This window comes from Castor canadensis, chromosome 4 (assembly GCF_047511655.1).
Source record: "Castor canadensis chromosome 4, mCasCan1.hap1v2, whole genome shotgun sequence".
NCBI classification, from domain to species: Eukaryota; Metazoa; Chordata; class Mammalia; order Rodentia; family Castoridae; genus Castor; species Castor canadensis.
The window spans coordinates 25,746,444-25,773,078 of record NC_133389.1 but is presented as its reverse complement, the minus strand read 5'-3'; the positions used below and the strand labels follow the sequence as shown (position 1 = coordinate 25,773,078).

Sequence of the window (26,635 nt, the reverse complement as noted above, 5' to 3'; positions counted from 1 at the left end):
GCCTTATGCAAATGGTCTCAAAATAGTACTTCATACCTTTTGTTAGGTTGATGGACGGCAGAAAACAACTTTACCACACTTAACTTGGAAACTAGAGTGCAGTTTGAGGAATAAGTGATCAGCAACATGCTTAAAACATCCCTTATGTTGGCTACGTCAGTGTACTCCTGTAATTCCAGCACTCAGACGGCAGAGGCTGAGATTCTTGAGTTTGAGCTAGCCTGAGCTATATAATGAGTTCAAGGCCAGCTTGAGCTACATAGCAAGACTTTGTCTCAAACAAAATTTAAAAATCCCTTATTTGAAGTCCTTGTTGATTGAAATATCTGTAGAATTAATTCAGAAATAATGCTTCTACCATTCAAATTGTGTGTGTGTGTGTGTGTATGGGCGTAAAATATAGGTGGGAGATTTTATATCTTGCTTTTTACATCACAGGGATTTGTAGCCTCTATTTTATTTATTTTTTTTCTTTTGGTGTGTCTGGGGTTTGTACTGAAGGCTTCACGCTTACAAAAAGCAGGTGCTCTAACTGCCTAAGCCACACCTCCAGCCCATTTTGCTCTGATTATTTTAGAGATAGAGTCTCCAGAACTACTTGCCTGGGCTGGTCTTGAACTGCAGTTTTCCCAATCAGCTTCCCAAGTAGCTAGGATTATGGGTGTGATCTACCAGCATCTGGCATGGTAGCCTTTAAAGTTGGGGGTCAGCAAAATTTTTTTTGGTAAGGGACCAGAGATGTCAGTAATTTAGGCTTTGTGCCACAGGCATCTATCTCTGTGCATGGACTTTTGTATATACAACCTTATAAAATGTAAAAACCATTCTTAGGTCAAGAACCATACCAAAATAGGCCATAGCCTGTTGCTTTTTACAAAAGGAAGCCCATCTTCAGTGCCAAACTGCACTCTAATAAAACAATATTGTTTACACTATAAAACACAGTTGTGAAATGCTTTGAAGCCAGTGGCTTGTCTGATGATGAAATTTAAAGTGTGCTGGGCATTTTTCTTCATCAGAAAAACTGCATTGTGTCAATATCTCCTGTTGAAAGCATGAGGAAAATCTGAAACTGGGAGGAGAGTGGATATGACAGCTCTGTACTATCTTTGTAACTTCTGTATAAATCTGGAATTACTGGGAAATAAAAGCTTATTTTTTAAATTTTGTTTTTAATATTGCTCTTCAGGAATTTCCTTTTCAGCTCTGGGGTTTGAACTCAGGACCTCACACTTGCTAGGCAGGTGCTCTACCATTTGAGCCATACTACTTCCAGCCCTTTTTGCTGTTAGTTATTTTTCTGATAGGATCTTGCGTTTTTGCCTAAGACTGTCCTTTGACCCTAATCCTTCTTTCTACATCTTCTGGGATCATATGTGTGTACCACCATGCCCAGCTTATTCATTGAGATGGGGTTACACTGACTTTTTGCTGGAGGTGGCCTTGAACCATGATCCTCCCAATCTCTGCTTCCCAAGTAGCTGTGATTACAGGTGTGAGCCACCACACTTGGTCTAGGGATTTTCTTTAGTTGGTCAAGCTGTATTTTTGTTTTATTTATAAAACAAATTTGGCTTTGAAGTAAAATTTTAAGCAATACTTTGGTGGCTTTGAATTTCTACTCATCAGAGACTCCTCCTCTTTTGTTAGGAAGTTTGAAAGGAGAAATGAAGCCAGAGCCTTTTCTTGCAATGTCAATAGATACATAACTAAAAGGTACAGGCTCCAGCCCTAAATTTAATGCCACTTTGGCCTTCACTGAGGTCTTATCATGTGATTAGATTGCTAGTACTCTAGTATTTGTCAGCATACCTGACAAATGTCTTACTGTTTATTTCAAAATAACTTCAAAAGATAGGTTGCATACATATATCATACCACTTTGCCCCTTTATACTCTGTGGTGTATATCCAGAGCAAGGACATCTTACACAGTTATCAAATTCAGAAAATTTTGGCTTATGTCATCTACAATGTGTCTTCCAATTTTTTCAGTTTTCTAAGTCATGATCCTATATAAAACATTTTTTTCCAATGTGCAATCCAGTCCATGTTCAGGTTTTCCATTTAGTTATTCATCAGTTTAGTTTTGTATAAATTGCAGTAGTTCTTAATCTTTGTCTCTCTAGACATGAATATTTTTGGAGAAAACATCAGTTATTTTGTAGTATTTACCTCGGTTTTGATCATGTGGAAGGTCATGTAGATATCTTGTTATTGTAGTCATATTTCGGCACCACACTTCTGTGAAATATCCAAAAGAGGTAAATCTGTAAAGACAGGAAGAAGGTTGGTGGTAGGGAAAGGAATGGTGAATGGTGACTAACTGCTTAATGAATATGATGTTTGATGATATATGTGATGAAAACATTTTGGAAGTCAGTAGAGGTGGTAAGTGTAAAATGTTAAGAATTTCTAAGTCAAGCTTGGGTGGTTTGTGCTGGGGAGGCTGTGGCAAGAACATCTCAAATTCAATGCCAGTGAGACCCTGTCTCAAAAAAAAAAAAGAAAAGAAAAGAATTTCTAAATGCTTGTGAATCATTCACTTTAAAATAGTTAATTTTATATTTTGTGAATTTTATCTCAGTAAAATTAATCTTTAAAAAGTCCGTATATAAATGGTTTTTCTTTCCCCTTGTATAGACTGGGTTTCTCAGCAAATAGAAATTCCATTTGAAAAGTTCTTACTGCATGATAATTACCAAGACAGGAGGAGGATCAGGAGGTCCAGCCCAGCCTGGGCTACAGAGTGAGTTCCAGGCCATAAAGGGACATGATTCTTGGTAGGAGAATTAATAAGCAGAAGGATCTATTTTCTCCACTAAATAGCTAAGGTTTAATATGTAGTATTTCCATTTCAAAAATTCCCATATGTTTATGATAGGTCTGAAAGAACAAGTTACTTCATGTATTTCCTAGCCAACTTACATGATTTTTTATACTCAATAACAGGTTTCTTAAGACAAGAATTCTGGTATATTAAATTTAAACATTGGATATATAGTACACTAAAATTCTAGGTTTAGATTAAAAATCTGATAGCTTCTTGTCCTCCAAACGTAAATGTTCCCGTTTTCCTATTTGCCTTTCCACCTTCAAACTGAACTCCCAGACTTGTTAAATAGAACTTACTATGTTGTTTACTAGATGGTTCCTTGTTTCTTAACCTCTCAGTTTGTTTTTCTCACAAGTGGGAGAGACATACCGTATCACAATTGTGTGTTAGAAAGAGGCTAAATGTTTGGCACAGGGTATGGCATTTGGTAGGTAGAGCGGTGGTTTGCAGAGTAGTAATGATTATTGTCCCAGGAACTTCAGAGTGTTATGGGAAAATAAGTCTTTGTCTCCACTATATTGCTGCCTTTTTACAACTTACAGCCTGTGGAGATACACTGTGTTCTGAAGAGTATTTCACATGTAGAAAGATAAGCTTTCTAAACCTGCTTTTGAAAACTGACACCTGATGTACGTGCAATTCTGTATGTTTCTCTTCATTTTTTCCCAGGTGTAAGAAAGATGTTTTCCCGGTTAAAAGTAGCTGCCACTCCTTGTACTTTGGCATGTCGTCATTTACACAGGAAAGAGAAAGGCAAGCCACTCATGTTAAATCCAAGAACAAACAAGGTTAGTAATGTTAATGCCAACATAAACTTTCTCTCTTCCTGTTAAAGGTTTGAAGTATTTTAGACTGATAAGCCATGAAATTTTGTATTTGATAGCTTCATACTAAAACTTTTCAGAGGGATTTGCTTTCTCTACATGAACTTTTCATTTCCCATGTGACAAAAGTCATGGCTACTTTATGCCTCCTAAGTCTCAGTCTTCACAACTTTTATCACCAGAAAAGGCTTGAGTATTTCCTACTTCTAGCATGCTGTAGCCAGGATTTTTTGGGTAAAATATGGCATATTTATATTTATTTATCTCAAAGCAGGCACACACCCTGGCCAATCAGTTAAGCCTGTGGAGGGTGGGATCAAAATTGTGAGATGAACCTTTAGCTCAGGTCCAGCCTACCCCATCTCCATCCAGCTTTTTGGACACAAATCATCTCACACAAATATTTTTGCCCGTTAATCGGGAAAGTGTTTCAAAGCATAGAGTCCCCTAACTCTTTATTATCATTTTTAGCACAGAAGTGATGAGACATATTGAGATCTAATTGTGACTTCCTTCATTACCTAAGCTGGGTTCAGTGAATAGATCCCTCTCAATTGTTTAGTGGCAATATTAGGTAGAAAATATAATAGTTGCAGGTAGTACATATTTTTTTTAATCCTGACATGTGGTATCATCATGTAGCACAGACTACCTTCAAACCCATAATCCTCCTGCTTCAGCCTCCATGCTGGGATTACAGGTGTACACCACCATGCAAGGCTGCTAAATACAATTATTAAGAGGGCTGGAGTTTGCATTTTTACAGCCTGGGTTCCAGTTGCAGCTCTGCTCCTTTTTAACTGTGTGACTGACTCTGGGCAACTCCCCTCAAGTATTTGAAAAATGGCAAGAACAATAGTTTCTACTTCATAATATTTTCTGGGCATTGATGAAATAAGGCTTTTGACATGCTTAGCATAGTGTCTAGCGTGTTGTTAAAAATGCATAAGTATCAACAAAAATGCATAAATAATGACCAGGTCTATTGGTACAGTACATGCTTAGCCATGTGCGAAGTCCTAGGTCCAGTCCACAACGTGCACACACACACACACACACACACACGCACACACACACAGTAAACAAAAAGCTAAATAAATTATAACTCGTGTGTGTGTGTATGCCTATATGTATGTATGTGTAGATCTGTGTAAATAGTAAGCAAATACATTTCTGGAAAAAGATTGCCGATAAGAATCTTGAAAAAGAATACATAGAGTTTTTCAAAATAAATGAAATATGCTTTTTGAGAAAGGTGCATTTAGATTAAAGATATGACTTATTTTAAAAGAACAATTATGAAAAATTCACATATTTATTTTATGTTATCAGAGAAAAATAATGTACTGCATAATATGACAAGTTTTCAGGGAAAACTACAAAGGGGAATTTGGCCAAAGGTCACACAGAGCACCTCATCTTTGCATTGCAAAGAATGGATATTTAGCAAGCAGTTTGTGAGTGAAATGAAGCTTAATGAAGTATATGCTCCTTCTCTCTTGTTTTTGCCTCACCTCCCCAAATTTTTCTTGCTCTTCAAGATGCAACTCATTCCAAATCAAAGCTGAGGGTGTAGCTTAATGGTAGGCCATCTGCTTAGCATGCTTGAGGTCCTGGGTTTGATCCCCATTACCACCAAGATTAGATTAGATAGATAGACAGACAGACAGACAGTTTTTGGGTAGAGCCTTTTTATACCACTATAGACTGGAGTAAATTGTTCCTTTCTCTGAAACCCTACAGCAGTTTTTATCTTTTCTGACATAGGACAGCTAATCAGTATATGTTACTTTGTGCTTCTTTCATGTTTTAAACTGTTACTTAAATCATTAATGGTATTTGCCTTTCCAAGAGCTTATATCTTCTTGACTGTATTTTAAGTTCCTTTGGAACAGTGCCATTCAAATACTTTGTATCTTTTTCAATGTCTTGGATATAGTAGCCATTTGATAAATATGTTGGTTTAAAATTTTTTTTATTTAAAACCTACCCCCACTGACTTAGGGATAAGAAATTTACAAAATGTATAAAATGGCAAAGGAATTTCAAAGAGGGTAATCTAATGCATTACAGTACTTCTGTGGAGAAAATAAAGCTAATGCTGTGGCCTGAAAGCTCTAACGCTGGATAGTGTCTGTGGGGTGACATCATTGAAAGGCCACGTCTGGAAATCTCTTAAGCATCAGAAAGAGTTTGGTTTGTTTTTTGGAAGTTTCTGTTCAAGAGAGAAGAGTCTAGTGGTTTGTAATTCACAGGTCATGGATTCCTTGGGGACTTACCATGTTAAGAAATCAGGTTTGTGCTTTAAACACTAAGCTGAATTAATAATTTCTTTTATGTTTTTAAATAATGCTTTTAAGAGTTTGTTGCTGCTGTGAATAGTAAAATGTAATTGAAGTCAAGGCTGAATTCTGAACCTTTTTAAATGTGTCTATATCATTGTCTACTAAATGTGCACCTTTATTATGTTTATAATAACCATTTTAATCATTTAAAAATATGACATTATGTTCATTGTTCTGCAACTATTACTATCTAGTTCCAGAACTTTATTTTCCCAAATGGAATCCTAGTAGAAAAAGTAGATAATAAATAACTTGAATGTTTATTTTTAGCACAGATTTAAAATTTCTAAAGATAATTATAAGCAATTTTACACTTTAATAGTATTTCCATAGGACAGAATTCTGAATCAGGAAATCCTGGGAGAATTTGTAATGAAGCTTGTTATGATTATAGTTATGAAACTATAAGTAGTTGTTTGATTATAAGATGGGCCGTCTCTGAACTATGTGCATAACATTCTGCCCCCATTTTTTTTTTCACTTTCTTCAAATTCTTCCTACCCCTATATTGGTTGCCTAACAGGAAAGAAGCCAGCATTTTTATTGATGAAGTGATGTGTCAGATGTATAGGAGTCCTTCTGAATGTAAGAAAAAATTGAATACTATTAATAATAGCAAGTAATTCTCAAATTCCTCTTGCCATCTAAACTCTTTATTTTTCAGGCTCCTCTCATAGTAGTGAAAATCTCTTTTAAACAAAATATCATTTTTAAGAAATAAAATCATTAGTTTGGTGGTCAGCTAATGATTAGACTGAGAGTTAAATGTCTGGAACCAGAACTGATGTCCCCCAAGGAGCTTGTGTACCTGTTGGGGCACACCTCTAGCACTTAGCTTGCAGTTTTTAACTACACACCAGACTTTACCTCCTGCTTGCACAGAGCCTCCAGGTTACTCAGAGCTGGGAGCTAATGGCCTTATCTAGTCTTTCCTGGACATGTCTACAGTCATGCCTTCTATATTCCTGAAAATATCTTAGAGCTTTTCAGAGCTCCTCCTCCATGGATATCTCATTCCATAGCTTTTCCTTTTCAGCTTTTTGGTTAGTTTACTGTTTTTTGTTTTGTTATTTTGGTTAGCTTATTGTTTACTTCAAGTGTTATCTACAGTTTCAGGAAGCTGTCCTGCTAACAAATTGCCTCTGATTGTTTTCCATAAGCTCTTCTGAGGGGCAGGGAGATGAATGCTCTTAGTACTGAGTAAGCTCTGAGACAGGTCAGATAAATACAGTCTTGTAGGAGAGGTTTTCATGGAACCACAAGGTGGGTCAAATAATGGTATTTCTTTGGGAATAGGGCTTTGGAAGAACTCCCATCTCTTCTACCCCATCCATTCATTTCCAGGCTGCTAATTTTCAGTGATCTCTGGTTGTTGGTTTTCAAGACTACTATGAAGCTAGAGAGGTGAGGATGGGAATAAGGCAAGTAAAAATGGCATGACACTTGCTGCTCACCAGAATCTAGCTGCTTTTCTTGAATAAGTGACTGTTGCAAGCCATTGGTTATTTCCTAGCATTCTGAAAAAAAAAAAAAAAAAAAGTTGATTCTGATCATTTGTCCAGTGTTTTTGTCACTTTTATGAAGGAAAGAATCTTTGGAAATCCATGTGGCAGCATTTTTCCTTATATCACTTGTTTTACAAAGAATTTACCTACAGCTGAGAAACAGAAATTGAAGATTTTCTTCCAGCATAGATTAATTTTTAACTGTATTTTATTAATTTCATTCATAATGTGTTACATGTACCTGCATATAATATGTAGTTTGGTTTGGGTTTTCTAAACATAAAAAGGTAAACAGTGAACATGCTTTGCAAATTGCTTTTATTCTTAAGTGTGTCTTAGAGATCTTTCTACTATGATACATACTTAGAGATAATACATTTAACTATTTCTGTGGTATTTCATGGTAGAAATATACCATCTGCTTCTTATTATATAATTGATGAGCTTTTAGTTTGTAACAGCCAAGAGAATTAGAAAGTGTTACAATTAACCTCTACATTTACCTCTTTATTTCATGTCTGAACATTTGTCTGAGATAGCTGTTAGTCATACTGCTTGATTAAAGATATGCATTAAAAAATTTGAGTACTTTAAAGTTATTTTCCAAAAGCCTAAAGTAGCTTACATTCCCAGCAGTTGTATCTCTGAGAGTGACTTTTTCCACAGCCTCATCAATACTGGACGTTATCAGGCTTATAAAATTTTGAAAGTCTCAAGTCTAAAATTACATTTTAAAGGACAATGTCATTCTACCTGAGTAAGCAATAAGTTTAACTCTTGCTTTCTTCTCTTTAGGGAATGGCATTTACGTTACAGGAGCGGCAAATGCTTGGTCTTCAAGGACTTTTACCTCCTAAAATAGAGACACAGGATATTCAAGCCTTACGATTCCATAAAAACTTGAAAAAAATGAGTAGCCCTTTGGAAAAGTAAGAGTTGATGGGATGTTTTTGTTTTTTATTGATACTCCCATTTGAAAATATGGGATATTATGATTATTATGGCATGAAAAATACTCAATATCACCATGAAATTTGTGTTTTATCAGTTGGTTACTATTGTTTTTTGGCACTACTGGGGCTTGAACTCAGCATCCCATGCTTGCTGTGCAAACTCTCTGCCACTTGTGCCACACTGCCAGCCCCAGTTGACTGTTGGTTTTATAATTGTTTCCTTCACTTTAGTATTTTACTTCATGTTCACTTTTGTAAAACTTACCAACAACCAATTTTTATGTTAATACTAGAAGCTAATAAATATCATCTAATTTGCACCCATTTCATTCACCAACTTCTGTTTATCATCTGCTTGTGTGTAACACTCTACTGAAGATATAAAGTGAATAGTAGTTCTGGAGGCTAAGAAGTCCAAGAATGAATGGCTGCATCTGGTGAGGGTCTTCTTGTTAGTGGAACTGTGGAGTCTTGCAGTGGCACAGGGCACCAAATGTTATGGGGGCTCACAAAAGATGGCCAAACTGACCTTTATAACAGAACCACTCTCCTGATAACTAACCTACTTCCTCAGTAACCCACTAATCTATGAAAGGATTAATCTATTCCTGAGGGTAGAGTTCTTATGACCCAGTTACCTCCCAAAGGCCCTGTTTCCAAGTACCACTGACATGACTTTGGGATTTAAGTTTCTAACACATGAAATTTGGTGAACACATTCAAACCACAGTAGTTGCCAACTCAGTAATGTATAGCTCTGCCTTCTAGGAGCTCATCTTCCAGATAGTTAGGCTATGGCTGTCACTGTACTCTGTACTACAGTGTGAAGTGCAGTGAAAAATGTACATTCAGGATGTATTCTGAAAGCATGAAGAGGGAACCTAGACCAACTCAGGAAATCAGATGAAGCTTCCTGAAGGAAGTGATGCTGAGCTGAAGTTTTAAAAATATGTTGCAGGTAACAGTCAAAATGAGAAAGAAGGGCAAGATATCATAGGTAGAGGAATCTGCCTGAATACAGGACTGATAGATCTGTTGGTTGTTACATATAAAATGCTACTCGTGGTGAAATGGCGCAAAAGAATTCAGTTGGATTTCATTTGAATTGAAAAATGAATGGGCAGAGAGAAAATATAATCTCAAAACGTTCAATATAGAAAGGGAAAAAAGACATTTAACCATAAGTGAAGGAGGACTTGGTTTAAGTGTTCTGGGCTGAGACAAAGTTGAACAAGTTCCTAGTTGGGAGGAATGAGTCCAGGAGAAAGGAAAATTGCTAGCGCAAAGTCCCAGAGAAAAGAAAAAGGCATAGGGTCAAGTGCAGAGTTAGGAATATAAACAGAGGTATTAGTAACGATAGGTGTGTTGGTAATAGAGTAGAGCTGGTTGATGTGAGAGCTTATGACCTTGATTTTCTTTCTGACATAGAATATGAAAGTCATAGCTAAGGTTTAGAAGGGCCAAGGTCAAATAGAGTTGGCAAGGAACAGTGTAAATGTTAGGAAGAGCCTTCTAGTTATGAGGTAAAATTGAACAAGGTTAGACAGGTTGAAAGAATGAAGACATGCCCTGAAGGCCTTGTGGTATAATCTTTGTATTGGTGCTGTTCTTCACAGCAGTGTTATTTTTTTTAAAGCAATGTTATTTAGAGTCTGCTGGGCTGACAAAGGTGTTAGATTACTTCCTTTATCTAGTATTCATTCAGGGCTGTTATGTGGCAGGCATTGTTCTAAACTCTTGTACTGTAAGAATGAAATTAAACCATTCTACCAGGGAGTTCACTGTGTGGTGGGAAAGACAGACACTGAGGAAGGATGGTGCAATAATAAACATGTAGAGGTTCTTAAATGATAACAACAGTGAGAGATTGTTCAGAGTTACAGAACTGATCATGGGACCTAAAGGGGGAAACAAAGAGGAGCCAGAAGGGAGATAATGGAATGGAAGTAAATGAAGTGATGAAGGAGCTAGAAATCCCTCAAAGAATTAGGAAATAAGGGCTTTGCATAGCTAGCCAAAATGGTTAGGGTTGTGATCAAAGAGTGGAATAAGGGCTTTTAGCATTTCTGAGCTTTAGCAATCCTGGGTGAGGATGGCAGGATCACGTGAGGCATGGGGAAGAGGGACTGAAGTGATGAGAAGGTAAAAGTGGTAACATTAGAGAGGTCAAAGAATTGCACAACTCCCTCTGTCTCATGCCTAGTGTGTCATTTGTTCTTTCCTTGACGGTCCTGCTCTCTCTATCACAAAGCTGCCTTTTCCATCCTAATAGCCCAGTTGTTCAGTTATTTCCTTATAGTGAGGAGAAAATTTCCTTCTTTTAATTTCTATCTGTTGATGTCATTTCTGTCCCCAGAAGCTATATAGAATGTACAATTGTCTAATTTGTTCACCAAATATTTGTATGCCACATACTTTTCTAGCTCCTGAAAATACAGAAATGCAGAAACTTTTCAGCTTACAATGGCGTTAGGTCCTCATAAATCAATCATAAATTTAAAATATTGTAAGTTGAAGATGTATTTAATACACCTAACCCACTATTTATCATAGTTTAGCAGCATAGTCTGCTATAGAGTACCAGTTATTGACTCTTGGGAGCTGTGGGTCACTGCAGCTGCCCAGTGTCCAGAATGAATATTATGCTACCTTATCACAGGAAAATTTCAAACTTCAAAGTATAGTTATCCCTCAGCAGCCACAGGGGATTGGTTCCAAGACCCCCCGCCCCCATACACACACTAAAATCAATGGATGTTCAAGTTCCTTGTATAAAATAACATAATATTTTACATATAACCTAGGCACACCCTCCCATTTACAGATAGCCCTCACTTGTGGCTCAATTTCAGATTTTTCAGCTTTACGATAGTGCAAAAATCAAAGTTGAATGCAGAAGAGGTAATATACCAGGGTAGAAGGTAGTCAGGCAGAAGGTGCATCAGATGCAGCACCTCCAAAGTAAGACTTGTGGTGCGTTTGAGGAAATGAAAAACCCAAGCTGAATGAAGAAAATGAGGTTGGAGAGACAGTAGAGGTCTTTTTAAATATTTCAAGAGGTTGAGCCTTATCTTACTGGCATTTGGAAACCACTTAAGGCAAATAGAAATAATCACAGATTGGTGTAGGAGAGGAAAAATGTAGGTGTAAAGACTAGTTAGAAGACTCTTGAGGTAGTTCAAGTGAGAATTATGTGGCTTGGACTGGGCATTAGAGGACAGAGGAAATGGATATATTTGAAAGATACTTAGGTGGTAGGGGCTCTGGTGATTTATGAGATTGGGGTAGGGAGTAGGACTTAGGTTTCCTAATTGGTCAGATGACTGCAGAAGAAACAAGTTTGATGAAAACATATTTAAGGTCATTTTTGGGCCGGATGTAGTGGTAATCCCAGGTGCTCGGGAGATGGAGGTTGGGAAGATCATGCTTTGATACTAGTCCAGGAAAAAAATTAGCAGGGCCTCATCTCAGTCAGTAAGCCAGGCATGTCTGTCATCCTAAATACTCCTCAAAGTCTGAGATCATCCCCAAGCAAAATCACGAGACTACCTGAAAAATAACCAAAGCAAGAAAGGAGTGGAGGAATGGCTTATGTGGGTTGCACATCTGCCTAGAACTATGAGGCCTGAGTTCAAACCTCAGTACTGCAAAACAAAAAAGATCCTCTGGTTTTTAAGTCAGAATTTTTCTTTCCTTTAACCTTTATTCTTTGAAAGAAGTTACTTATATATTTATTTACCGTTGCCTCCTTTGTGTTGCTTCTGTGCTCTGCATAATCCTTATAATGCTTAAAACCCTGCTAGGTTGTAAACTCCTTAGCAGGGATGGCTTTTTATGTCCATGGAATTCAGAATAGTGCCTGGCATAGTGGTGTTTATTCATTTGAATGAACGCCTTTCATTTTGCTTCCTATTCCTTTGTTGGCCTCCTTAAGCTTAGCTCCTAGAGGGTAGGCCTATGGTGATCTTTGCATTTCCAGCGCTTTTGTTTCTCTTATTTTCTTCATCATCACGTACCACTTAAGTCCATCTATATTTTTGATAATTTTTAGTTCTGGGTGTTAAATAGTAATAACCTACAGTTTGGGGAGGTTTTTTTGGGGGGAGAGGGAAGGGTAGATATAGGGAGAGCCTAGTTTTAGTCATTTAAGTTAGCTTTGAAAAATCAAATTTTTAAATGTGATGCAGGCTGACTCAGACGTTTTTTACTGTACTTAATTTCAGGTACATCTATATTATGGGAATACAAGAAAGAAATGAGAAGCTGTTTTACAGAATACTGCAAGATGACATTGAAAGTCTAATGCCAATTGTATACACACCAACAGTTGGCCTTGCCTGCTCCCAGTATGGACACATCTTTAGAAGACCTAAGTAAGGCTTATTTAAAATACATGTGTAAATGATTATAGTATGAGGACAAATAATTCCATAGCACCTAATTAGATTTCTATGTATTGTAGTCTTATCCCAGCCTCACTTTCCACCTCACAAAAGCTTTTTTTGGATTAAGCGGTTAATAAAAACCCAACACATTCATATTCTGTATTTTTGTAGAAATAACATAATTTGTCTCACCCTTCTCTAAATTATATGCTTTTTGTACCTTTCCTGTCCCCCCAAAAGGTCTTAATTCTGGTGGCAGATTCTCCATAATAATTAAACTTTTGGCAATCTGCTATGTTAAGTGATTAGTCCCTTCTCATTTGTCAGCTTTAATTTCTAATGTTTCTTCTCCTTTTCTGTAACCAGTTTTCATGAATTTTAATTTCACATGATTCTAGCACTTGCAAACATTTTAAGTTTAAAGAATACTGGAATGGGTTGTTGTCTCAATTCCTTGAATGAACCATATAACTCCTTTAAATGTGCTTTTTTCATATGTCAAAAAGGGTTAAAGTACCTGTTTAAAAAATATTGAGAAATGGTGGTTCTTCATAAACTTGCATACATGCTATTTTTATTTAATTTGAGGTTTTCTTACTCCTCTAACCTGTTCTCCTCAATCCTTATTCTTTTCCACATGGCCAGCCAACATACTGATAGAAATGTAGACATTCTGAAAAGCGGTGATAGCATTTATCTTCAGTCTCCCTTCATCTAGTCTGGTGTGCATAATTTAGCATGCTTGAGAAACACCTTTTGGACTTATTAAAGATGTTGAAGATGGCCAACTTTCCTCTGTTTTCCATCCCCAAAATTCTGATGACAGAGAAAAAGATCTGGCAGTCTGAATTATATTGAACACCCTCCTTGATTACATTGAAGATATTGTCTGAAAACACTGAGAGGCCACTGTCCATTCATTCTATATGCTGCCATCAACTAGTATGTCTATAAACATTTCTTTAAATATAACCTAGCTTTTTACACTTTTATAGTTTATTAGAATAGTGCTTCTCAACCCAGATTAAAGAATAGAAGGAAATTTAAAACTGCTTGCCTGGGCCCTACCCACACTGACTCTGATTGAAGAATAGTTAAGTTAGTATAGCCTTGGGACCAGGTGTGAGTATTTCATCAGAGCTCCTGGTGGGATTCTCATGTGTATCTAGAGATGACAATGAATACAAGACATAAAGAGCATGGCTTTTGGGTGAGGACAAGTGCTGTATAGTATACTACATATGTTTTTTGGTTTGTTTTGCTTTTACTTAGAAGATGGTCAGTAAACTTTAGTTGGTTGATTGATCCAAACTCTGAACTAATTAAATCAGCATCTCTGATTGGGACTTGGCATTTTAAAAAAGCTCATCAGATGATGTAGCCATGGTTGAGAAACTGCTGAGACTACACTGGTATAAGCTGCAATAATAATGCCAAAGTTTAGATGCCAGAGATAAAGGTAAATTAAAAACAAATTCAAAGGCAGTAGCACCTTCTCTGCCTAACCTGTTTTCTGGAACCTATGTTTCCTTTCTCTATTATTTCTGCCCCCACCCCCTCCCTCCCTTTTTTGAAAAAAAATGTAGATAATCTCAGTTTGATAACAGTACATGTGTTTAACTTTTTCATTAGCCATTCCACAATGTGTACTTCAAAACAGTGTGTTACAGATGATAGTTTTGGTCAACTTAAAAAAAATAATAAATTTAACCTGACTCTTTTTTTTCCTGATGCTTCAAGTGTGTCATCTTGTTTATGAATTTACTGTAATTTTCTTCCCTCCCTTCTTGCTCCTTCAAATTTCAAATTTTCAGTTTCCCTGAGTTTTAAAAGTAGTTTGCTCGGACTTTTTATGCTTTCTTTTTTTGGTGGTTTGTCTTTATTTATTTTTTTTTTTTTACTGTAAGAGTATTGATAATAGTGTCTTTATAATTTATTAAAATATCTAACTATTCCAATTATGGACAAGAACTTAGAAATAAAAAAACTGTCATGAAATGCAAAGGTGTTTTTGTTCTATTGCAGGGGATTATTTATTTCAATCTCAGACAGAGGTCATGTTAGATCAATTGTGGATAACTGGCCAGAAAATCATGTTAAGGTACTAATAGTACAACCCTCCTTTTCACAATGTTTTTTTTTTCCCTTGTAAATTACCTTTGAATACCCAAGAACAGTGTTTCCTTGTTGCTCTGATTTATGCACTTATATACATGCAGGACTATGCTTTGTGTGTGGGGAGATGGTAATAGTAATAGTTCTAAAATGTTACTGGTATAGAGTTTGATTCTGAGAAAGAAATCTTGAGTCTGCCTACTCTGTATTCCTTTTCTGTTTCACTAGTTATTCTAGATAGAGAAAATGAATTAAAATGCCATAACAACTTCTGGAGGGTATTGGAGAAGATTTTTAAAGTGATGGATTTAGACCCTTAGCAATTGTGAAACTCTCAAAAGAGTTTTAAATGTAGCAAATATAAACCTTAGTCAATGTGGGTATCTTTCATGAAATAAAATGTAATAACTTACTTCAAGATCTTTTGGTAGGCTTTTTTGTTTATTTCAGACAGTAATTCTACTTGCCTTTATTAACTATGTCTTCCTTACATTAATGAAAAATCACTAGTTCAGGTAATCTAGATAAATTTGGTAAGATAATTAAACTTACGATACCATCTTAAAACCTTATATTTTTTACTCTAGATATTTTTCTTTACTGTTGGCAAGATACTTTTTTTTGGTTTGGCCTGGATTATTTTGTTGGGGTAGTACACTGTTTATTTCTAAACTTAATTTTTTATTATAGTAATCTCTTCATCAGAATATTGTTCACTTTTCCATGTTTAGTCTTTTTGAAAATGTCTGAATTGGTTCTCTAGTCAGAATGATTTTGTTCCCAAACCAATGTCAAGGAAGCCAAATTAGTTAATTCTCTTTTTTAATATCTCAGACAAATCCTAGATTAAGTATACTTTGTTAGTTTAGGTTAGAACTTAGCCAAGAAATATGTTTTTTAAGTGAGAGTGAAAGTATGTGAGAAGAATCTTTTTAAAAACGCATTTTAGTGCCCCATTTTTTGACAAATTTTAATTTGCTTTTTATATTTTGTTTTGTTTGTAATTAAGGCTGTTGTAGTGACTGATGGAGAGAGAATTCTGGGTCTTGGAGATCTGGGGGTCTATGGAATGGGAATTCCAGTAGGAAAACTTTGTTTGTATACAGCTTGTGCAGGAATACGGCCCGAGAGATGCCTGCCTGTCTGTATTGATGTAGGAACTGATAATAAAGTGAGTAATATTGTTTCCCTCTTTTATCTTCCTCCTGTACTTAAGAATTATTATATTCATGATAAATATATTGTGTTCATCTTTTAAAGATGATAATTTAAGAAGGGAAAAATCTTGTGATTAGAGGTTAACCCTTAAACCCTGCTTTTAATGTTTATACAAATAATAGTAAATTAAGCCTATTAAAAATTTTTTAGAGAATTGCAATTTTTGCTTAACATGTTTAATAATGTAATAAAAAGTTTTATTTTTTACCTTTGGTTTCTTTTATAGTCACTCCTAAAAGACCCATTTTACATGGGCTTGTATCAGAAACGAGATCGTTCACAACTTTATGATGATCTGATTGATGAGTTTATGAAAGCAATTACTGACAGGTATTTTTCTTTTTTTTTTTGTGGGACTGGATTTTAACTCAAGGCTTTGTGCTTGCAAAGCAGGTGCTCTGCTGCTTGAACAACTCTAGTCCATTTTGATCTGGTTATTTAAAGCGGGAGTTTATTGGGACAGAAAAGAGTAAAGGGGGAGAGTACAGCACCCAGAGTGTGGGGTGGGGAGCATCCCAAGAGAGGGTGATCCTCTGTTACCTTCTTTCTTTTGTCATTTTCACTGGTTTCTTGTTCTCTTTCATTAAATTTGGATGAATTTGTAGTTTTATCCTTGAGAGACACACACACACACACACACACACACACACACACACACACACACACACACACACACACACACACACACGTGCTGGAAATCCAATCCAGGGTCTTACACATGCTAAGTAAAAGCTGTATGCCTAGCTATACTCCTAGCCCTTAATATATATTTTTAATTGCTACATATTTATGGTAAACTGTAACCTTTGTATATGTGACTTATAAACTCACCTCTGTAGTCTTGTATTTCTAATAGCTGGAATCATCCATTGGTATATTCTGCTACCACTTCATTTTTATGTCTCAAATGGAATTTCTTCTCTTTCCAAACAGAAGTGAATTCTTGCCTCCTCTGCAGCCTTCACAATTGTATGTGGACATAGAATAAGGTCCCTTTTCTCTAATTTGATACTGAAAATTCTTTATCCATTAGCCCCAACCCACTTAAACCAACTTCTCCCTTATCTTTTTTTTTTTTTTTTGGCAGTACTGGGGTTTGAATCACAACCTCATGCTTGGTAAGCAGGCACCCTACACTTGAGCCACTCTGCCAGCCGTTCCCTTATCCTTTAATGTAATCCTTGAAATACATACTCAGACTGTTGAAAATTCAGTCCCTCAATACACCTTGCTTTTCCTTCTACCTCTTTACTTTTTATTCTTTCCTAGATTAAGTCCTGCTTCCTTTTTGGATTTTTTTGTTTGTTTGTTTTCATTAGTGTTTGCTTGTTTTTGAGACAGGCTCTCACTGTGTTGCTCAGCTTGGTCTTGAACTTAAAATCCTCCAGCCTTAGTCTCTTGAGTCCTGGAATATAGGTGTGCACCACCACACCCAATGCAAGTCTTGCCATCTTGTTACTGCTCACATAGGTAGATGACTGACATCTTTTTCTGAATGTCATTTAACTCACCAGGAATCATTTTAAACCACATGTTTAATATACTTTGTTATGTCGTCCATTAAGTGTTATTGTAATGAGACTATACATAGTAAATACATACTTTTTGTTACTCTGAGAGGGTCTCTTCCTTTTTAGGAATAACTTAGTATTTACATATGCTGGGCACCCTCCTAGGTTCTTAGAAATGCCCTATATAGATTGATATCCCCTGAGCCCATTATGCTGCCACATTCTTTTTAAGCACCCCATGAATTTTTTTTGAAGGTAACAGATTTCTACATTTTGAGTCTAGCTTTCACAAGCTCTGAAAATTTTTATATGGTCTTGAACTAATCTAATACATTATTTTTAAATGCTTTGATAAAAAATATTAGATAAAAAGTGTTTAATAGTGGTGTTTCCAACGCTACCATTGGTGTTTTTAGATACGGCCGGAACACACTTATTCAGTTTGAAGACTTCGGAAATCATAATGCATTCAGATTCTTAAGAAAATACCGAGAAAAATACTGTACCTTCAATGATGATATTCAAGGTAAAGCAAAAAGGAAACTTTAGGTTTTTGATTCCTACATTTTAAACATTTATAATGCACCAATTTTTATTTTAAAAAATCTTTGTTCTTATAGGGACAGCTGCAGTTGCTCTAGCAGGTCTTCTTGCAGCCCAAAAAGTTATAAGTAAACCCATCTCAGAACACAAAATCTTATTCCTTGGAGCAGGAGAGGTAAGTTTTTATAAGCTTTTAAGAATTCATTTATTTTTTGATGGTACTAGGGTTTGAACTCAGGGCATCATGTTTGCTAGGCAGGTGCTCTGCCACTTGAGTCACTCCATCAGCCCTTGTTTGTGATGTGTATTTTCAAGATAGGGTCTCAAAAACTATTTGCCCGGGCTGGAACTGTGATCCTTCTGATCCCTGCCTCCTGAGTAGCTGGGATTATAGAGGTAAGCCACTGGCACCTGGCAGTCTTTAAAAATTTAAAACTAATATTCTCCTTTAGAATTAGAAAGTATGACAGAATGTTGGTGTTTATAAAAACAGCATAATGAGCTTATAATTTTATTGAATTGAATACCTCTTAGAAATTTAAAATATGGTTAGAGAGACTATCATAAAAAATTGATTTTTTGTTTGATTGGTAAGGAGTAAACCAAATATTCTTGTAACATATAATCTCATATATAAAATGATCCAAGCATTACATCATACTCTTGTGGTTTTTTTTTTTTTGTGTGTGTGTGTTTTGTCGAATAGGCTGCTCTTGGAATTGCAAATCTTATAGTTATGTCTATGGTAGAAAATGGCCTCTCAGAAGCAGAGGCACAAAAGAAAATCTGGATGTTTGACAAGCATGGTTTATTAGTTAAGGTAAGATTTAAAAGTTGGAGAAACAGAAGAGTGTTGTCGATTTGATATTTTAGGTGGACTTAAAAAATATTATCATTTCTTGGCTGGAGGTGTGGCTCAAGTGGTAGAGCAACTGCCTTGTAAGCAAGAAGCCCTGAACTCAAACCCCAGTACCCCCCCAAAAAATAAATTGTCATTTCTTAAAATCTGTATCTCACTAAATTATACAAATTGTACCACTTGTCCAGCCTCACTATCTTTTATTAAGACTCTTGCTTCATACTTAAATCATAATGTCTGTGTTAGCACCAGACTTACTCTTTCTTGCTTTGTTCTCTGGCTCTTAAGATACCAAATAGTCATCTCTTTAAGAGATCATGAAGTATGTGAATGAAAACTCCTGAGGCTTAAATTATACATAATTTAAAATAATAGTAGTTTGGGGTATACCAGATATTGTGAGAAGACATTACATGAGTTGTATATGATTGAATTTGACTCTTCTAAAACTAAATTTTTTTGTGGTTCTCAGGATAGAACACAGGGCCTTGTGCATGCTACAAAAGTGCTCTATCTTTGTGGAGCTATACCTCCATCCCTAAAACTTAAGTTTTTTATGGAATTCATAACATTTTTAGCATTACATCTAATATTTGGGCAGAAAATTTTTTAGCACTTTGGACATCAAAATCCTGTATAACAATATAACAAAAATTGATGGTGCCCTTCCCCTGAAAATAAAGCCATGTATTCCTGAAACCAATTCATGAGTAATGAAGAGCTATTCCAGATTATTTTAGTACTTTTTGGGCCTGCCTGCCTCCTTCTACGTTGATTACTATTTTTATTAGCTTAATGTCATAGATTTTATATTGCATGACATATTGAAATATAGTAAACTGTTTTCATAGTTCAGACTGTCCAGTACATAGCATTTTTGTGTGTATACATTGTAATATAAGACATAGCAATTATTTGCCATTTACAGTTATGAAGCAAACTGTCTCAATGTATTTTCCTGTAGCTCTGAAATCTTTTCTTCTTCATTAGTACCAGAGTCTATTAAAACAAAAAAAAAGGTGAAAAATTAAAGTATATTAGTAAAAATCTTGAGGCTTAAATTGCGCATACTTTTAAAAAAGAGCAGTTTGAAGTGAAAAAGACATTGTGAGAAGACTTCACATATATTTTTCTGATTTAGTCCTCTAGAAAATCCTTTCTTTTCTACGAAGTTGCTTCAAAGTATCAGGGACTTTTCCAAAGTCATTAGCTTGCAATTAATGGATGTAGAATTCAAACCTAAGAAGCTTGTCTGTAAAGCCTATCTCTGAATCATTAAACCACTGCTCCCCAAGAAGATTGTAACTACCAAATTTGCTAGTATGCAAAATGCAAAGTTTTAAGACCTCACATTTCTAGAAGGCTATTGGAGGGAGGGATATATATTTCTACTGGATGCAGTTTAATGCTTTGTTCTGAAATATTTTCATCATATGTTTTGTGATTCTTTATCATAATGGTATGTCAGGTCTAGAATGGATGTAATGTTGGTAGGTTCAGTGGATTTCCCTAGCACAAGTGAAAATCCTTGTTCATCTGTGGGTTCAGAGTATATATTTCTTTTGGGATGTAGAGATATCTTTACCTAGGGACTTAGACTTCCAGTCCCTTCTAGTGATCCTAATCACTGCCATTCATTTTTGAGACTGAGTTTTCTATTAAACCCCCATACTGGAGAGCTTTGGTAACCCTGGGGGCAAGCAGAAGAAGCTAGTATTCTGAGCACTGGATCCATTGAGATTGTATTTGAGTCCTTTAATTAAGTTCTCAGTCAACTGATGATGGGATGCAGCTTTTTTTAGCACCTTCTTGTTCTTACCTGGGTTTATTCCAAGAGTTCTGATAGAAAAAATTCACTTTGGGCAGGGTTGAGGGGGAGAGCTTTTTACCAAAATGACAATATGGGTTTCTTGTCCTGGTTGGGTTTTGCATTCAGTATGGTTTTTGGTTTAAATCTAAGAAATTCTTCTTTGCTTTAGCTTGTCAGTGTTACTTCTTTTGACTTTGTGGCACTAATAAGGACTAATTTTTATGGTTTTTTAAAACCTGGGATTTAGGTATGAAAGCATTCTTTTTCATTCAGCCATTTTGAACCAGAATCACCTGTTCTTCTTGTTTTTGAACTTTTTCTGGCAGTAAAAGTCCAGGATGTTTGTCTGTAGCTTTGACAATCCAAAAAGTTTTTTTCTTTTTTTTTCGGTGACAAATCTAATTGACCTGAAATAATCTGGTAGAAACACCTGACCTGAGTTATTAAGAAGCTCTTTGTAGTCTTGGCCTTTTTACTTCAGAAAATGTGGGAAGTTGGGGGGCTATATCAGTGGGAAAGCTTTTACCTAGTATTCTCAAGGCCCTGGGTTTGGTCTCCAGTGCTGCAAAAATAAACAAATAAATAAACCTTTTTACTTAGAGTGACTATTCATAAGTTTAAGTTGTGAGATGACCATTTGGTAGGGAATATTCATAACATTTGTTATATTACTACTTTCTAAGATATGAAAAAAATTCCTAACTTCAAAACTGTCTAACCTAGCTAAAGGACTATAAATGCTTGTGCTATATTGAATATAGAAGGACTTCATAGAATGATTGCTTGACAGAAACTAGAAAGTTCCTGGGTGTAATGGGGTATGATTTATGTAAAAGTTTTGGACACTATAAAGTTAGAATCAGAAAAAATGGGTTAAAGAGAAAAATACATGAAAAGACATTTCCAATATTGTTCCTACATCAATATGAATATGTAACTCATAATGTCTTTTCATTTAATCTTCAGTATGCACTTACTATAAAGAGAAAAATACATGAAAAGACATTTCTGTACAACAATATGAATATGTAACTCATAATGTCTTTTCATTTAATCTTCAGTATGCACTTACTATAAAATACTGTATTTTATCAAAAAACTTAGGGGCGGAGTGCTAAAGTTGATAGCTATCAGGAACCATTTGCTCACCCAGCCCCAGATAGCATACCTGAGAATTTTGAAGATGCAGTGAATATACTTAAGCCTTCAGCTATTATTGGTAAGTAAAGTATTTAATAAATAATAATCCTGTTACTTAACTGTATGCTATCAGTCATAACTACCATGTAAAATTACTAAAAATTAATGGACATATTTTACCCAGTTTTTATCATGTACAGTTGTCTCTTAGTGTCTGTGGGGAATTGGTTCCAAGGCCTACTACAGATAGAAAACCTGCAGGACTTAAGTTCCTTAAATTAAATGGTGTAGTATTTGTATATAATATACGCACATCCTCCTTTAAATCATCTCTAGATTACTTATACCTAATGCAAGGTGAATGCTAAATTTAAAAATGTTGTACTGTATTGCTTAGGGAAAATGACTAAAAAAAAGTCTGTAAATGTTCATACAGACACAGTTTTCTTCTTTGAGTATTTTCAGTCTGCAGTTGGTTGAATCCACATACATAGAACCCCACATAGGACCAACTTTCTGTAGTAGCTTTTTGTTTCCATGAATGAAAATTTTCAGTTAAAATATATAGAGCTGGTGGAGTGGCTCAAGTGGTAGAGCACCTGCCTAGCAAGCATGAAGCCCTGAGTTCAAATCTCAGCACCACCAAAAAGAAAAAAAGACATTACTTATGCTGGGCACAGTGGCTCAAGCCTGTTATCCTAGTTACTCCGGGGGTGGAGATCAGGAGTACCAAGATTTGAGGCCAGCCCCAGCAAGCAGTTAGCAAGACCTCATCTCAACCAATAAAAAAAGCTGGTCACATTGGGGCACACCTGTCATCCCAACTAGGTGGGAAGTGTAAATTGGGTCCCTGTCCAGGTTTGTCCAGGCATAAACTTAAGACCCTGTTCAAAAATAACTAAAGCAAAGCTCATTGCCGGTGGCTCAGACCTGTAATCCTAGGTACTCAGGAAGCAGAGATCAGGAGGATCTCCAATCAAAGCCAGCCCAGGCACATAGTTCATGAGACTCTATCTTGAAAATGCCCAACACAAAATGGGGTTAATGAGTGGCTCAAGTTGTAGAGTACCTGCTTAGCAAGCATGAGGCCCTGAGTTCAAACCTCAGTACCACCAAAAAGAAATAACTAACTAAAGCAGAAAAGGACTAGTTGCGTAGCTTGAAGCTATGCAATCGATCATGAATTGCTTGTATCCTCTTTTCTATGTCCTTTCCTAAGGGATTCCTTTTTTCTTTTTTTTTTTTTTCTTAAAGGAGATGGGGTCCCATGCCAGGTGTGGTGGAGCCTGTAATCTCTAGCTGAGGCAGGAGGATTTTGAATTCCAGTCCGGCCTGGGCTTCATAGCTAGACACTGTCTTTAAAAAAATAAATAAAAATCAACAACGGAGAGAGAGACAGACAGACAGAGACAGAGCTTATTGTGTTAACCAGGATGGCCTTGAAGTTCTAAGCTGACATGGTCCCTGCTTCAGCCACCCAAGTCGCTGGAACTACAGATGCACACATGCTCACCTGACTCTTTATGGTGCTTTACTCTTAGAGTTGTTATGACTGTTGGGCTCAAAAAGACCTTAAAAAGACCAACACCAAGGTTGTTGCATACTGTACCAGGAAAATCCAACAATGCCAGGTTTTCAGGGGTAACAAAGCTGAAATTTTTCAATGTGTTTTGAGATAGGAATTGCATTTTCTCAGCAAAAAAATGTAAGTCTTTAAAAGAGTAGCTATTTGATTCATATGTAGTTATAAGTTTGAATGGACAATCTTGCTTGATTTTATCAATTTTTTGTGTTTTTGGTGGTCCTGGGATTTGAACTCAGGGCTTCCCACTTGCTAGGCAGAAGCTCTACCACTTGAGCCACTCTGCTAGCCCTAAGTTAATGGAGGATCTTTGCTGAATGTTAAATAGTAAAACATAATCACAGTGAGTTCTTATGACTGGGAAAATTAACTAGTTTCTTCACTGATAAAAACTTCTAATTTTTTTTATAGTGAGAAGAAATCTTTAAAGGTTCTCTAGTCCATTACTCTCAAAACTGGGTGGAAACCTAAGAATCTGCCCATTGACTGTACCTCTGAGAGTCAAGGAAACAATCAGAAAAAAATGAGAGATAAGAGCTCAGCTAAAGCATCACTTAGTTATCTGAAAATTCCCTCCATGGCCTAAATGTTCTTCCTTCATCTGTGCTTCCACAGCTCTGCACGCTTTCATCTTAGTACCTGTTGAAAAGTTTTTGAATTTCTGTTTACTTTGTTGTTGTTTTCTTAATATAATCTGCCAATATTACATGCACTTTTATATCCTGATGGTCTAATACATTATCTGAGACATTGTAGAGCCTTAGTAAAAGGTAAACTCAACTGTATCAAAAAGTTGATTGCCATAGTCAAGATGATCTTTTATCCCTTCTCAATCCCTGTTATTTTGTAATGAGTACCACAGAGTTTAACATTTGAGACAAGTTTTATCTTTTAAAAAAATTTTAACTGTGGTAAAATACCACGTAAAATTTACCACCCTAACCATTTTCAGTAGCAATGAGTACATTTCCTTCTTGTACAGCCATTCGCTACTTCTCTTCATCTTAGGAACCTCTAACTCTGCACCCACTTAAGAGTAATTCCTCCAGCACCTGGCAGCCACCATTCTACTTGCTGTCTCTGTGAATCTGACCACGTAGGTACCTCTGATAAGTGTAATCATACAGTATTTTTGTCACTGGCATATTTTAATGTCCTGAAGGTTCATCTATGTTGTAGCAAGTTTTATCTCAGAGAGAATAATGGAGGTAGTCTTCTCCTCTTTTTTCTTTTGCTTTCCCATAATTTACTGCATATATGGTAGACAGTAAATATTTAAGTGACAAATTTCGGCATTTCATTGTGTTCCCAAAATAATCTTTTAACAATACAAAATCGATCTTTGTAATGAGAGGTTAAATGTGGTTTTTAAATGGTAAATGTATTGCAGAAACACTGTTGGCAAGAATTACTTTCATATACTTGAGCTGAAGTTGCTTTTTTCCCCCTTATTTTATTGCAGGAGTTGCAGGTGCTGGCCGACTTTTTACTTCTGATGTAATCAAAGCCATGGCCCGTATCAATGAAAGGCCTGTGATATTTGCATTGAGTAATCCTACAGCACAGGCTGAGTGCACACCTGAAGAAGCATATACACTTACAGAGGTATGAATCAGTGGCAGTCATATGATTGGTTATAGCTGTTATTTTCCCTCCATTACCTTACTAGTTACACATTCTTTTATAATTCTTTAGTGATTTTACTAGAGATTAGAACAGGCATCCATGAATCTATATACCAAAGTCTGGCATAGGACAACAGTTACCTTCTCCATTTTTTTTTTTAAATTTACCTTTTTTTTTTAGTTGGTGGTACTGGTAGTTAAACTCAGGGCCTTTCACTTGAGTCACTCTGCCAGCCTAACTCCATTTTAATGCACTCATGCTATCTGCGCTATTATAGTTTATATATTGTAAACTCAAAAGTCATTATTGTTTTTATAGAGAAATTATCCATTTAAATTTACCAACACTGAAGTGCTTTCTGTCTTTCTTCTGCAGTGTATGTCTGTGCCTGTAGCTAGGATCATTTTGCTCCTGCCTGAACTCCTTTCCTTAAGTGTGGGTCTAATGAGTTCTCTTCACAATTTACTTCTTTTACCTTCATATTGAAAGATATTTTCACTCTGCTTAGAAGTAAAAGCTGGCACTTTGTTTTAGTACTTTGAAGGTATTACTTTGTATTTTCTGACTTCTGTTTTCCTTTTGGGGAGGGGCAGTAATGGGATTTGAGCTCAGGGCCTCTTACTTGCTAGGCAGACACTCTACCACTTAGGCCATGCCTCGAGTCCTTTTTTGCTATAGGTTATTTTCCAGATAGGGTCTTGATTTTTTGACCAGGGCCAGTCTCAGACTGTGATCTCCTACTTAGGTAGGATCCCAGGCATGCACCACTATTCCCAGCTTGTTTTTGTTGCAATGAGGTCTCATTATTCTCACCCATCCCCATTCCCAGCTGGCCTCTAATTATGGTCTTCCTGATCTCTGACTCCTGAGTAGCTGGCATTACAGGTGTGAGTCACCACACCCAGCCAGCATTCTTTTTTTTTCTCATTGTGAAAGATGTTATGTTGACACATATTATTTTCTCAACTCCTTTTGCTTCAGAATTAATTCTCTTGACTATTGGCTTACAATAGTAGTTATTGAAATGCTTTCTTCAGTCACAAGCTGGGGAGTGTGGCTCAAGTGGTAGAGCACTTGACTAATAAGTGCAAGGCCCTGAGTTCAAACCCTAGTAGCATCAAAAAACAAACAAACAAAAAACCACACACATACATATGCACAAAATCAGAATAAAGATATTTTTAAAAGTCAGTCTCTTTAGTGTACTGTCTTATCTTTTTACCAAAGTATGGTATTGCTTTTAGCTTGATTATCTATCCTATCCACCAGATTTTTTGTAAAACTGATGGCATTACCCCACAAATAAGCCATAATCTTACACAGTGAGTATGTGGTACATTTCCATTGTATCACATGCTTTGGCATTTCCAAAATATAAAAACCT

The 26,635-nt window shown here is 36.1% G+C and overlaps 1 protein-coding gene and 1 non-coding gene across 6 annotated transcripts in view; both read left to right on the top strand.

Moving 5' to 3' along the window:
• The window catches only part of Me2 (malic enzyme 2), a 67,744-nt gene that overhangs the window by 13,105 nt on the left and 28,004 nt on the right, over positions 1–26,635 (top strand). For 2 of the 5 annotated variants that reach the window (XM_074069818.1, XM_074069815.1), the window contains exons 1-12: positions 2,371–2,390; positions 3,505–3,623; positions 8,305–8,438; positions 12,686–12,835; positions 14,873–14,948; positions 15,972–16,133; positions 16,407–16,510; positions 18,108–18,217; positions 18,312–18,409; positions 18,941–19,054; positions 22,008–22,122; positions 25,088–25,230. In XM_074069818.1, the coding sequence (XP_073925919.1) occupies positions 3,516–3,623; positions 8,305–8,438; positions 12,686–12,835; positions 14,873–14,948; positions 15,972–16,133; positions 16,407–16,510; positions 18,108–18,217; positions 18,312–18,409; positions 18,941–19,054; positions 22,008–22,122; positions 25,088–25,230 (1,314 nt within the window). In that variant the 5' untranslated portion in view covers positions 2,371–2,390; positions 3,505–3,515. Of the gene's footprint in view, positions 1–2,370; positions 2,391–3,504; positions 3,624–6,527; positions 6,590–8,304; positions 8,439–12,685; positions 12,836–14,872; positions 14,949–15,971; positions 16,134–16,406; positions 16,511–18,107; positions 18,218–18,311; positions 18,410–18,940; positions 19,055–22,007; positions 22,123–25,087; positions 25,231–26,635 lie in introns of those variants that run through there. The other 3 variants (XM_074069816.1, XM_074069817.1, XM_074069819.1) reach the window with 2 other exon arrangements.
• On the top strand, positions 22,616–22,688 carry Trnaa-agc (transfer RNA alanine (anticodon AGC)). The gene has a single exon. It is a non-coding gene; the product is annotated as a tRNA-Ala (tRNA).